Source organism: Parasteatoda tepidariorum, chromosome 2 (assembly GCF_043381705.1).
Source record: "Parasteatoda tepidariorum isolate YZ-2023 chromosome 2, CAS_Ptep_4.0, whole genome shotgun sequence".
In the NCBI taxonomy this organism is placed as follows: domain Eukaryota; kingdom Metazoa; phylum Arthropoda; class Arachnida; order Araneae; family Theridiidae; genus Parasteatoda; species Parasteatoda tepidariorum.
In genome coordinates this window covers 42,429,653-42,444,287 of record NC_092205.1, presented here as the reverse complement: position 1 = coordinate 42,444,287, position 14,635 = coordinate 42,429,653, and the positions used below count along the sequence as shown (strand labels likewise).

General features: G+C 28.1%; 1 protein-coding gene across 1 annotated transcript in view; it reads right to left on the bottom strand.

The window, feature by feature from the left end:
* LOC107441228 (ras-related protein rab-6.2) overlaps positions 1–11,116 on the bottom strand; it is a 19,391-nt gene extending 8,275 nt beyond the window's left edge. The window contains exons 1-5 of the mRNA XM_071188155.1: positions 10,742–11,116; positions 8,879–9,059; positions 7,794–7,844; positions 6,570–6,690; positions 2,867–2,991 (exon numbers count right to left, since the gene is read on the bottom strand). Of these exons, the coding sequence (XP_071044256.1) occupies positions 2,867–2,991; positions 6,570–6,690; positions 7,794–7,844; positions 8,879–8,978 (397 nt within the window). The 5' untranslated portion in view covers positions 8,979–9,059; positions 10,742–11,116. The remainder of the gene's footprint in view (positions 1–2,866; positions 2,992–6,569; positions 6,691–7,793; positions 7,845–8,878; positions 9,060–10,741) is intronic.
* Between the last annotated feature and the right edge of the window lie 3,519 nt (positions 11,117–14,635).

Here is a 14,635-nt window from a genome sequence, read left to right as displayed (position 1 = left end):
ATAAACTAATATATAAGAAATTAAAATTGTTAAAAATGTTGTTTTAAACAAAACTTCTAAAATTGTTTGAACCCTATTTCCCCTTCCAGATAAACATTTAAAAATAATTGCAATTAATACATCAGATTTTCAATCAGGGTGGGTTTTTACGAAACAATTTTAACGTTAATTATAACCAAATAGCAACACAACATGTAAACTGTACAACATATTGAACACAATGCGTATTTTGGTAATATTAAGAAGAAAAAAAATGAAGTATAGCACATAACTAAATCTTGAAGCAGGCCTCAGAAGAAAATTCTTAAACGTAGAGCCCAATATTGTGGGTACAAAATAAAAAAATAAAAATAAAAAAACATTCGTAAAGGATCATATAGAAATGTTTTAACGTTTTCAAAAGTATTACTTATCCTACTATCCTATAACCGTGGGAAGAGTTAATTAAGCTAAAGAAAATTTCCATTAATAAAAAAGGATCGTAGTCATGCGGCAAAGGTCAAATTTGTGAGAACATCTTACTTTGTTAACATTTTCACCAGTCCTGATGTTGCATTCAAAAAACTCCAGATTTTTACTTCGTGCAAATTTTTTACCAGTCTCGCGTGATACTTCTTTTTCATTTAAGAGATCACATTGAACTCCAACTGTCAACAATGAAGAAATGTTACAACTCCACCAAAAATATGAGATAACTACATAATTTTTGCTCAGAAGTAAAACGTAATAAATGATCGTTACAAAACTTTGTTTAATTTAATAAAAGGATTACGTGTATTTATTGAACGCAAAAAATAAATAGAGTATTCCAAATTTCAATCGACAATATCAGATGGTTGATAAAAAGCATCAAGGAGAGAAAAATGCGAAAGAATGGAGAGAATGCGAAAAAAAGGGAGAAAAACGCGTTATACCCAATACCTCAGTCAGTAGGCTATTTCGACTCAATGGAAGCAACTAAAAAAGATACCGTAAATCTGCTAACTACCAAAAAATTACTTGATTAATTATTATAAAAGTTAATTGAACCATTCTTAACCATCCATGAAAACCATTCTTAAACGTGGCTCCACCTTTCGTTCCCTTCAGATTAAAAATCTATTCGTTTTTATTTGCAATTTTGAACATCCCAACGGGCTTGCGATTTCAAATTTTCGAAAGATTTCATAGGAATATTTTATCACCCTTCTCAATACATAGATCGAATATTTGAACATTGCGTAATTTTATGAGAAATATGCTGCTATTTCTCTACACAAGTTATATCTGAACATTGCTCCACCAATGATTGCATTGAAACACTGTTTGAAATTTTATCGTTCAGTAATATTATTCAGTATTTTAAGAAATATAATTCGGTGAAAGTATCCCCTCCTTATTCATCTTAAGTCGTACAGCTCACAAAAGTTAATGCAGATCACCCTGAATAACTTCTGATCTAATGATCAGATTCATAAGTTTGAGGTCTAAATCTTAATGACTCGAGAGGGTAACCTCAAACATGCTAATATTTTTTTTTTATTTATTTCATAGCCTTTGTTGAACAGCCGACCGAATTTTCAGTTTACGACTACCAATGTTCAACTCCGTATCCTCGTAATTTTAAACACAATCCAGAAGACAAAGGAACTCTTGGATCATATATTAGGAGAAATTTACCTTTGTGGTGGCCTTTTTGATGGAGCTAACCCGCAGTTGCGTAACATGGAGAGGAAAACCACGAGAACCTCCTACGATTAGCCTGATGGCAAGGGAACTCTAACCCATGAATCCGTCTACTACTGAGGATATTTTATGCCACAATTGTGGTCGGTGCAAGACAGGTGTGGGAACCAACCAGCCATTGCAGAGAATCGCACCCGGTTCACCACATTCATTGGGAGGCGAACGTTTTATCCAATGAGCCACCACGGCTCTATGCTCATTAATTAGTGCATACGATATTTTAATTTGGGAAATCGGACACAAAAACGTATTTTCTTGGAATAAACATTAAGGGATCCAAACTTTGGATCGCTCTCCTGATCAAACTAGGGGAAACATATTTCCTTGATTACTGCTATATTTTGGCGGTCTAAAGCCCAATTCCGTCGACAAAAGGTTTCGTTTACCAAGATATAGTTCTTGTGATTAATTTCGTAACCTAAGAAATTGTCTGCACTGATTAATTAGCATATTTGAGTTCATCAAGATTGAGCTCTAAAACTTGAAGATCCGATCATTAGATCAAAAATTATTTAGGATGGTCCTTTTTTTATTTTATGCACAGAACAATGGTTTAACTTGAACGGAAAATTGAATCCTTTTTACCAAGATTTCCCGTTTGCGATTCAAGGTACCGGTTTTAAGATTCAACATTTTATCAATTTTCTAGAAAGTTTAAATACTTGGGCAGGCGAAAGTACGCTCTCTTGAGAAGTAGTACTTAGCTTTAATGATGCTAAGTTATTTGGTATTTAATGCCCACCCTAGAATTTTTCTGTTATTGGAAAAATATAGTCATTAAGTCGGTCTTATAAAATGCAGTAAATCAATATTTAATGTGAAAAGAGTTTCATGAAAGTATGAAAAATTGTTATCAAGATCAGCATTTCTATCTTCGGGATTTGAATCATCACTAAAAGAGTACATCTGCATAGAATTTGAAATACGGCGTAGAAAGAATGGCATTTAACTCATATAAAAGAGAGAAAAAATCTATTATAGGATTAGTGAGTTATGAGAAAAGAATTAATTCAGAAAATATCTTGCCTATAAAATTAATTTAAATTTTAAATTTATCATAAGGAATCAATTTCTTTATCAATTTGTTGCTTTAGAGTATTTAGATCAATTTCAAAAACTAAAGTAGAGAATTAAAACTTACTTATAAATATAATGACATGTGGATTCCGCTCTCTCACATTTTCAATCCATTTGGAGAGCTCCACAAATGATAACACATCTGCAACATTATACAGCAAAAGAACACCGTCTGACCCTTTAACGTACCTTAATATGAAGTAAAAATATTGCATTTGTGAACGTGCGAGTATATATATATATAGCACAAAAAAACAAAGAGAAAAACGAAAATAATTAATAAGTTTTATTAACTGCGCATAAGCTGCAAGTATATAGAACTCATAATATAAGCTAAAAAATTGAGAAAATATGGGAAAAAATACAAAATAATGACAAGAGAAAAAAATTATTAGCAATAATTTTTTAAAAGAATTTAAAAGAACATAATTTTTAATACCTTAAAAAAAAAATAATTAAAATTTGGAAAACAAAACTAAGAAAAGATATAATCTCTTCATCAGCTCACACGATTATATCCGCAAAAGGAGTGCTTTCTAATATTGTATTAATATAGCCAAAGCAAAATATATCAATACAACAGTGTGAGGAGCACTCAAAAAATTTTAAACGAAATTGGAACACATTAAGTAAAAAATATGTACGGAAAAGCAAAGAAATATATCAAGCAAAAAACTGAAAATAAAATGTAAAGAGATTAGAGATCAGTACACGAAAAGAAATCCACATAGTGAGGAGCGAATTAAATGAACTTACGCGTACCCATATTTTCTCAATTTTTTAGCTTATATTATTAATTATTTTCGTTTTTCTCTTTGTTTTTTTGTGCTATGTTATAGTGATCATATTTAAAGCAGCTTTAGCGCTTGATATTATCTACTATTACCTTACTTCCGTTTTCTTTTTGTTTCCGTTTTTAGTTTGGTTTTGTTTTTATTGTGCTATATATATATATATATATATAAAGTTCAAAATGAAGATAAAACAAAAAAATTCTGGATATATGAAAAAAAAGGTAGGGGGAGTAATAAGTAAAAAAATAACAAACTGTTGAAAAAAAAAAAAAAAAGGATGACATTTTATTTAAAAAAACCTTAAAAAAAGATATAATCTTTTCATCAGCCCACACGATTATATCCGCAAAACAGAGTGCTTTCTGATATTGTATCAATAAGGCCAAAGCAAAATATATTAATACAATAGTATGAGGAGCACTCAAAAAACCTTTTTACAAAAATTACAACAAATAAAATAGAACACAAAAAGTAAAAATAAGTAAAAATAACATGTAAAAACAGAGAATAAAATAAAATAAAAAGAAAAAACAGTATAAAAAATGGACTATAACGCGAGTAGCGAAATCAGATCTTACATTGACGGGAAATTTTTCAAGAATGATTTAAAAATGTTTTCGCAGAAAGATTGCCAGATTACAAAATATGAAGACAAATGCGCAAATTGAGTGTAACTAGAGGGTTTTAAAGTGCCGTTCTTACTGCACTGCTGAAGTGATTTGTTAGTTACCAAGGATGGGCCCTAAATGGATGTGCGCAAGCTAATATTATACTGAATAATTTTAAAAATTGGCCATAAATAGTTTTAGAAAATAGATGTTTATTTAAGAAAAAATATAAAATAGAAAAGAGAAACACAAATTGTCTGTTTTGCAAATAATTTTACCAACGGATTTACACGAAATGGATAAGCACATGGAAAAATTATATAAATTATCAAAGAAAAGAAATTTTAATAGATAATTTTAACACGGATTTGCCCGAAATGGATTTGCACATGGAAAAATTAACAAAGAAAAAATTTTTAGTAGATAATTTTGGCCACGGATTTGCCCGAAATGGATTTGCACATGGAAAAATTGTATAAATTAATAAAGAAATTTTTAGCAAACAATTTTACCCACGGATTTACCTGAAATTGATTTGCACATGGAAAAATTGTATAGATTAACAAAGGAAACTATTTAGTAAAGGAATTTTTTAATAAATAATTTTAACCACGGATTTGCCCGAAATGGATTTGCACATGGAAAAATTATACAAATTGACAAAGAAACTATTTAGTAAATAATTTTGGCAATGGATTTACCCGAAATGGATTTGCACATTGGAAAATTATATAAATTAACAAAAAAAATGTTAATGAAACATATCCACAAAAATATACGATTAATTCAGTGATTTTATATAAAATTTTATTACTCTAGTTGGGTATCCATTGTTTTTTATCAAATTTTGAAAGAGTTTATCGATATGTTTTTTGGATAAATAAATATTACTACATATTCTTTTAATTCCGTTCATTTCATTAAAAGTGGTATTTAAATAGATGCTCCTNTATATATATAACTAATGAAGAAGGTTATCGAGGTTTTTTTCATACTAAAAATAAATAGAAAATAATAATTTTTATACAGTAAACTCATTGCAATGTTTGAACTATTCATCTTATTGCCCCAGTGACTTGTGTTTTGTCCTAAAAGCGTAAAAAGTATACATCAGAAATAATGACTTCCATGTAAACACAAACAGTGTCAAAATCGTACTTTTCGTACGCAAAGTCCTCATCACTTCGGATATATTAATCAGATATATCGCGAGATCAGTTTCATTCGATTCAGCGGTAATGGAAACTGGGTCCGACGATAGCTCAATTATACAAAATTCTCCATATAATAAAAATAAAAGTTCTCAAAAATCTCATGAGCGGACTGTAATAATGAAACACCACTTTATTAACATAACTTAATTAGAGCAACGCTCTTTTCACACATCCGAGCTCATCGGATTCATAAGATACACTAAATTTTCACAGATGGCGCTTCTGGCGTCAACAGAAACTATACCTCAAGTGTGCAAATAACAATATTTAAATTTCTCCCCCATTTCCCTCTCTAACCAAAGCCTGAATCATGAGATCATCAGTTCTGTACCACTTACTATGAAGTGTGTCCATAGTTTATTGCGAAGTTAAATAATTTTAAATATACAACTTTTTAAAATTTGATTTCTCAGGAACTATTCAACCGATTTCGCTTAAATTTCGTATTTTACTTTTCCAAATCAGTTACTTTAAAATGATGTAAAACATTTTATAGTTGCATGTAAAGATTTTTTATTTCACTTAAAAATTTGTCTACATATTGCGAAATACGCAAAAAATAAAATTAACATTAGGGGTTCAAACTTTGGATCGCTCTCCTGACCATATTTAGCAGATTGGTCAAGAGAGCGGCTACCTCCTATATTTTAAAGGTTCAAAACGCAAATCCATTTTTAAAAAAAGTATGTTTATCAGAGAAAGTACGTTTTGTGTCTGCTTTCGTCACCTCCTCGAATTTTTAAGATTGAGCCTAGAACGAGAAGATCTGATTATTAGATCAAAAGTTATTCAGGGTGATTAGTTTTTTTTTCTTTGCATGCTGTATATTATATTTAAATATACTCCGCATTTTCTTTTAATTTTTTATCTCTTTAATTTTTAGCATAAAATGCTATGAATAACTGTTTCAAACTAAGTTCAATTAATAAGAATAAAATGCTAAGACTTAAAGCAATATTTATGAGTGTCAATTTAACTCGTTTGTCTCAACGTCAAATACAGCGATATTTACACTTGATTTGAATGACAAGTAGCTCAAAACTTTTCGTGGGGGAAATAAATGAACTTTCAGTTAAATTGAAAAACTATTTAACAACAAAGAAGAAATGTGCACAAAAAACCTTCTATAAAAATAATTTTCTTGAACTTACTCGGGCACAAGAAATCGAAACATCAAATAACCAGCAACGTTATAAATAAGAAATGTTTTGTTCAAGTTCTGTACTTTAATTCTACATTCTTCGACATCGATCCAGATTCTCCTACTGCATGCTATAAATTAAAAATTAGTGTTTAAAGAGTGAGAAATCATACCCCAATATGATTGAATAATCTATAATTATATAGTTTAATAGTTAGATTTTTTAACAAAAGTTAGTTCAAATAACTTAATGACAACAAATCATAACAACATGGAGAAGTTACAAGAAGCTGCCATCTGCTGAAATTTCACATCATTCGATGGCAACAATACACGAACACAGGATTTAATTACTAGTAGTGTCAACTGTGTGGTTTCAAGCAAACAATTTTTTTTTCAATCATAGTAGCACAAAATTAATGTTAAAATTTCACATCATTTTGTAATGGCAACAATACACGAACACAGGATTTAATTACTAGTAGTGTCAGCAGTGTGGTTTCATGCAAAGTAATTTTTCTTTTCATTTATAGTAGCACGAAATTAATGTTAAAATTCCACATCATTTTGTAATGACAACAATACTTGAACACAGGATTTAATTACTAGTAGTGTCAGCAGTGTGGTTTCATGCAAAGTAATTTTTCTTTTCATTCATAGTAGCATAAAATTAATGTTAAAATTCCACATCATTTTTTAATGGCAACAATACTCGAACAAAGGATTTAATTACTAGTAGTGTCAGCGGTGTGGTTCCATGCAAAGTAATGTTTCTTTTAACTTATAGTAGGACGAAATTAATGTCGTAATTAAAGAAAAAGATGTATACAGATGCATTATAGAAAGCAATCTTTTTGTTATTCTTACAAATAGATACTTTAATCTTGGCCCTTGCTTGACTTTTTTCTATATAACGTCTTCATGAAAAAATCTTTTGGAACACTTTCGGGAGTCAGACAGCAGAAAATTATGATCAGACAGACAGCAGATAATTATGATCAACTGATTATGAAACTTTTTGATTAAATTTAAATTTTAAAAAAAGCAACTTTTTTTTTAGTAAAAGAACTTTGAAGAAAATTTAGATTTACACTCCCGATTTGTGATCTACATTTATAAAAACTGGACACACAAAACAACTAATTCTAACATTAAAGAAAATTATTTATACCACATCAAAAGTTTCAATAGATTGGAGGTGGAAATTTAAAGCGAAGAAAAGGGATGAAATTACCTCCTAACTCTCCAGTCCGATATACTTGCAACAAACCTGTTTTTCCTACCACTGAAATATAAAAATAATTAGATAAAAATTAGTATCTAAGAGAGAAAAATAAAACATACGAACTATAAAACTCATTTTTAGTTTTAAAAAATATCTAATTTTTAATAAGTGAATATATGACTAAACTTAAAAAAGGGACTATAAACTAATAGTGTGAACACCTTAAATAACTTTTTCTCTAATAATCGGATTTTTACAAACTAGGACTCGATCTTACAGGTTCAAAAGCCTTACCTAGTAATTGCTAATTTATTAATGTCGACGATGTACTACGAAATTTGACCAAAAAATGCACAGTGAGCAAAAAAAAAAAAAAAAAAAAAAAAAAAAAAAAAAAAAAAAAAAAAAAAAAAAAAAAAAAAAAAAAAAAAAAAAAACACCGTGAAAAACTTTTGATTAAATGATCGGATCTTCTTCCGGAACACAAACTTAATGATTCAAGAAAGTGACCACAGATATACTAATTAATTGCAGACGATATTTCAATTTACGAAATCAGACACAAAAATGTATTTTCTCTGAATAATCATACTTTTTTCTCTCGACGGATTTGGATTTCTGACTCCTAAAATATAGGGGTAGCCGCAATTTGGGAAATATGGTCCCCATAGTTTGAGCAAGGGTGCGATCCTAAGTTTGGACCCCATTATGTTAATTTTGCTTTGCATATTTCGTCATAGCTCCAGAACTTTTAAAGCGCACAGTCAAATTTTTATGCAGAGTTATAAAATTAACTTATACTGAGATATTCCATGTAAAAAAAAAAACAAATTTTAGTAAATATTTATTATTTTTTATTATTTAATAATTGTCGAAAAAATTTTGAATGTAAGGTATACAATTCTTTACATTCTTTTAAAGTATGTAATTTCACAAGGGAAAAACAAAGTTTGAGAGAAATCTGTTGAATAATACCTGAAAAATCAAATTTTAAAAAAGTCGTATTTTTAAAATTTGATTTCTCAGTAACTATTCGACCGAACTAAGATTCTAAGATGAAATAAAGAAACAGCATTAAAAATATGTAAACTTACTTGGTTCTCCTATCAAAGAAATTTTGAATTTTTTTTCTTCCGAAGTATTGAAAATATTTTCTTCTTTTTCTTCATTTCTGTGTGCATTTTTATTTCCCATTTTAAATTTTTATGTCAAATGATTCCGGTTGTCTTTATCAATAACTCGTTTCCTGATTAGTTATCACAAAGTTTTTCTCTCCTAAAAATAAAAATAGTTAAATGAAATATAAGTAAATAAAAGTAAAATATGTAAAAGATTATCATTACAAAACTGAAATAAAAAATATTTATTTTTAAATGTTCTTATGTTCATACTTTCACATATGGAGTACCAATCTTCATGCTTCAAAAATTTTACCTCAAATATGTCAAAGTCGACTGTTACGCAGTCGCCCGTTCGTTTGCAGTAGCGGGAAAGATTAATGACTGCATACAAGATAACGAATTATCTAATGAAATTTTAAAATATCAGTAGATAAATGTAACTAATAATTTTTCTACAACTTTATATAAATTAAGTTTCAAAGATTTAAGATACTATGACAGAATAAGTTCATTCTTTCCTTTTAATATTTTATAGGAATATTTCAATTTATTTATACACACCAACTTCACTTTCATCTTCATTTAGTCTTTTTGTTTACCTCTTTTTTTCTTCTTTATTCTCTCCCATCACTCAAAAATATCTTTTTGACCATCCTTAGATATCAAACCTAATATTTTAAGGGAACAGTTACTCCTCACAAAAATCAGGATAGGACTGGATATACATTGAATTTTACAAACCTATGTTTAAAGTGTATAAGAAAGCAATTAAATATTCTAATAAGTTAAAATAAAAATTAAGACGCTCCGTCCACTGATCGCTAACGCAATTCAACACTACTTTTTTAAAATTTGATTTCTCAGAAACTATTCGACCAAAATTTTGCATTTTGTCAGAAAAAATATTATTGTTTAAAATTATGTAAAGGAGATGTATGTATACGTTACAATTCATTTATTATTATTATTAAATAAAGTAATAATGAATATTTACTAAAAGTTATTTTTTGCATGAAATCACCTTTGGATAAGCAAATCTTATAATTGGGGGTAAAATATTTCAGTTCGCTTAAAAAGATCGCAAAACATGGCTAAATAAAATAAAAAACAACTTAAACTAACATTAAGGGATCTAAACTTTGAACCACTCTCCTGATCAAAAAAATAGAGACCCTATTTCCCAGATTGTGCCTTATATTTTAGTGATCAGAAAACCAAATCGATTGAAGAAAATATATTTATTCAAAGAATTGCGTTTTCGTGTCTGATTTCATAACTTAAAATATCCTTTGCACTAATTAATTAGCAGATTTGAGGTCCCCTCTTTGAACTATTAAGATTGAGTTCTAGTACATGAAAATACAATCATTCGATTAAAAATTATGTAAGGTGTTTTTTTTTTATTCGTTCTGAGCAAAGAGTAAAAAAAAAATGAAACTCTATTATTATCAACTGTTTAACTAGTAAAAAATAAAATTTTGACCATTTTGCCGATTGCCAAACTGCTAACAGAGAAATGAAATTTGATGTGCTGACGGAAAAATCTTTTTTTTTTATGAAATTAACGCTAGTTCTCTTTTATCCCCTTTTTCTTTGAAGTTCTAATTTGTTTGGAAGTTATTGCAATTTGATGTTGTTTTTAATAAATGTTGTTTTAATAAAGCTGTTCTTATGAAAAAGATCAATAAAGCAATGCTAAATCACACTTGGAAAATGTTTATGATAATAATATTTTTTATCTACAGAAACCATTGCCTTATTTGAAAGAAATTATTACTCAATTTAAAGATGAGGTTAAATAAATAAAGAAATATTATTAAAAATATATAAACTTACATGCTTCGTCAATCAAAGAAATATGGAATCTATCTTCTTCTTCAGTCCGTGCAGTATTTTGTTTCGTAAATCGCTAATATGATTCCCACTTAGTATAAAGTGAAACTAAGTCTGTTCAACGAGAACTGATAGTGGAAGTAAATATAAGGGCTGCTGTTTGATCGCCAACGTTTGCCACTTCAACGGTTCTTTCGCTGAATGGGCGATTTCGTTTGAATCGACAGAGCTTTCGCTTTTATAGAAAAACGAAAACGATATTTGGTTTTTGATACCTTAAAATTAGATAAGAAAGTGCAAAATTAAAATATTTTCATGAAAATACGTTTCTAAGTGTTTCAGTAAACACATAATTTTATTTTAAGAATAGTTTTAATATATATTTATATTTCTTTAAGTTTTGATTAAATTAGTTTTAATATATTTTGCATAAATATCTATGAAAAACATAACTTTTATAATTCCATCGTAAAAGTCGTATAGAATTGAAAGAATATGTTAAAAAAATTCTCTTTATTTTCATAATTAGAAATTTTTTTAAACATTTATTAAGATTTAAATAATGTTTAAAATAGTTTTAGGTTTCACCGATTGATTTAAAAATATATTTGAAGGAAGAGCATTTATTTGTATTTTCAAACTGTTATCTTTATTTTTCTAAGGGAAATATTACGAAAATAATTACACTAAAGAAATTTTGAACTTTTTTATATGTCTCATAAAATCTTTTGCTAAGAAAAATATACCCACTTAACCTATTAAAAAAAGCAGTTTGTAAGCCTCGAATTCACTAGGTTTTTGAAAATAGAATGAAGTATCAAAATTATTTAATTTTACGTAACATTTAAATTTCTGTAATTAATTAACAACTGTACCGAAAGCAAAAATAATGATATTAAACTACGCAGACAAGAATAAAATTTTAAGAATTCCTGTATTAACGATGGATAATAACGAATAATTATATCATTAAAAAGTAGAAATGAAACTAATCTCAGGATTCACTCTCAGAACTTGTAGAATCGTCGTCGTTGGAATTGATATTTATTACTAGAGAATTAACAGTGTTTTCGATGACTTCGTCCAAATCCCACATCTCTTTTTCGATTTTCTGAGTATACTCAATGCAATTTTTCCACTTTTCAATTTCATTTAAACTTCTTATGCACCATCCTTCTACTTCCGATAACATGGAAGTTTTGTTTTCTTCCCAGCAAAAAATAAACTGCAGTTTTTCTACAGAACTGAAGTAATTTTGCAGTTTTTCTAGAGTTAACTGCAGATTTTTCGTAGTACAATCTTAACTATAAAAACACTGCAGTTATTTTGCAGTAATTTCTCAGTAATTTATTTCAAAAAAAGTTTTAGCTATTTTCTACAAAATTACTGCAGTTTAAGTAAGGTCACTTTAAAATCATAAATTTAGAAAAAACTGAAACTTTAAATCCGCGTTTATTCTGCACTAAATTTAAAGTAATTATGCAGTCATTGTTTCAGAGGTATACTTTTTGATGAATCTGCAGAAAAACTGCAGTTACTTTGCATTGTTGTAAAATTGAAAGAGTTTGATGTATTCAGTCTTGTTTTCCTGGTTGGGATATCAATTATTTATAATTTTTATGTCTTTTTTTATTTTCTTTTTTTAATTATATATTATTTCTTATAATTAGGTAAAAATTCTAAACATATATATTGATAATGGAAATAACGTACACTAGACTAACAGTTCTTAAAAGTTAAAATCCATAAAATACATACTTGATTTAGTTGTAATTTTTTATAATTCAGAAGCACCAAAAACATTTAAGTAAGATTTTGAAACAATTTAATTGGTTTAAAATATACATAAAATTTAATAAATAGGTATTTAAATATTTATGTATTTTAGTAAACTTATAAATAACAAAAATTAATAAAAATAAAATTAGTAATATCTTTTGGCTTAAGAAAGCTGTGCTTGCGCAAAGTTTATGGTAAGAATATTATTTAAGTAAAGGCAAGTAGTTAATGTTAATTAGTTAAATTTTTTATTCGAATTCATACTAAGCTAGGATTATTGCAGAACAAAAATTATACTTATTTTTTCTAATCAAAACAAATATTTAGTTTGGATTTTAAACAAATTTATATCAAAAGAGTTTACAAAATTGAATTTGAAAAGAAATATTTAATAAGAGTTTTTGCTTGACTAATAGGCGCTATATGTGTTATATTCCGGCTCCAAGCAAACAACGGTATTGCGCCAAAAAGCACGCCGATTTGTTTACTTTCACTAAAACGTTTTTAAATCTTCTTAAAAAATCGCCAATTTGGCGACATTTTCCCACCTCGATGAAAATTAATGCCTTATTCTCAGTTTTTGCAAATTTTTATGGGCTTTGGTTATGCAGCATTCATGCCAGTTTTTAAATATTAAAAAATTAGACCACAAACACTTTTCATTTTTAAAAAACTGAGGCTTTTTTCTATATTGACGTTTTTAAGCCATGCATTTCAAATGCATTTTCAAAGCAACCGCAGACAGCGCTTCGATCTGATATTTGATCTCTGACGTTGAAAGATAAAGTAAAATTTCTGGATAGAAAGATTATCTCATCGTATTCATAGTCAAATAAATGCAAGACAAAACATTAAATATTAGGGCTGTATATTGTTTGTTTAAAAACCATATTTAGTTGTGGAATTTTACATGAATCTATTGGTGCCCCAAAAAAATTTATAAATTGAGCGTCATGCGCATAGACAATAAGGGAACATAATACCTAGGGAATTGTGAAATATGATTGTTATTAAAAACAAGTTCTATCTAAAGGTAATGTACTTAGCGTCTCAAAATGAATATGGACATGAAAAATTAATTTTAAAAAAAAGGAGGGAGGAGCTAGAAATGCACTGTTTGCTGCTCTGTGCTCCAGACACTAGAATATTCATTCTTGGCAAATTTAAAAATTAAAAATGAAGTTCTTCGAATGTAGGCACAGCTGAACGGAAAATTAAATTGTGTCAGGCCATTTCAATTAAAACATCAGGCTCTTAAATTTTTTGCGTTGTTTTGTAAATGGTTGTTATTGTGACAAATTTTTTTTTCTAATTTAGCAGAGCCATTTATCGACGAATATTTTTTTAAATAATTTTAGCGTAACTATTTGTTAAATTTTGAGATTTTTTTTAGTTTTTGACCTTTATTATTTCATGTATTTCATTTTAGTCTAAGAAGTTGTAAAGATTGGGCAGTTGAAATGCTGTTAAACCTATTCGGAAGTACTTATTGATTCTCGGTAGAACATAGATACTATTTTTATGCTATATTTATTCACTATTGGATTGATAACTTTCCACTGTTTACTGTACGTGCTTTCTGTAAAACAGTTCAAGAACTAATTGTTTCAGTTCATCTAAATTTGGATTTAAGTTACATAAATTTAACTCCGATTTAAGCTCGAATTAAGCTCAGATTTAAGATCTGTTTTTGCGTTTTTGTAAATTATACAGTAAAAACTATCATTCCATATCGAATGTACTTTCAGTGAAGATTTTGCTTAAATTTAGAAATTATTTTTAGACTCTTTCCGACATCAAAAATTGTTGTTGATGGTTCTAATTTGTCATTTGGACATAACTCTGAATTCGATTTTTCAAACCAAAATTGAATTTTAGTAGAAAAAAATTCAGGTTTTTTTTGTTATATTAATTTATAATAATATAATTTTACTCTGTAAATAAATATGGACTTTGATTTGAGATATTATTCATTAGTCGAGCAGAAAAAGTATTTTCGATCAGTAAATTGGTTTACGGAAGAAAGTGTGATCACTACAAATAAGAAAATTGAATGGAGTAATATGATTAAATAGGGTTCAGAAAAGTGAAAGAAGACCTTTACTGTTAAATAAAAAA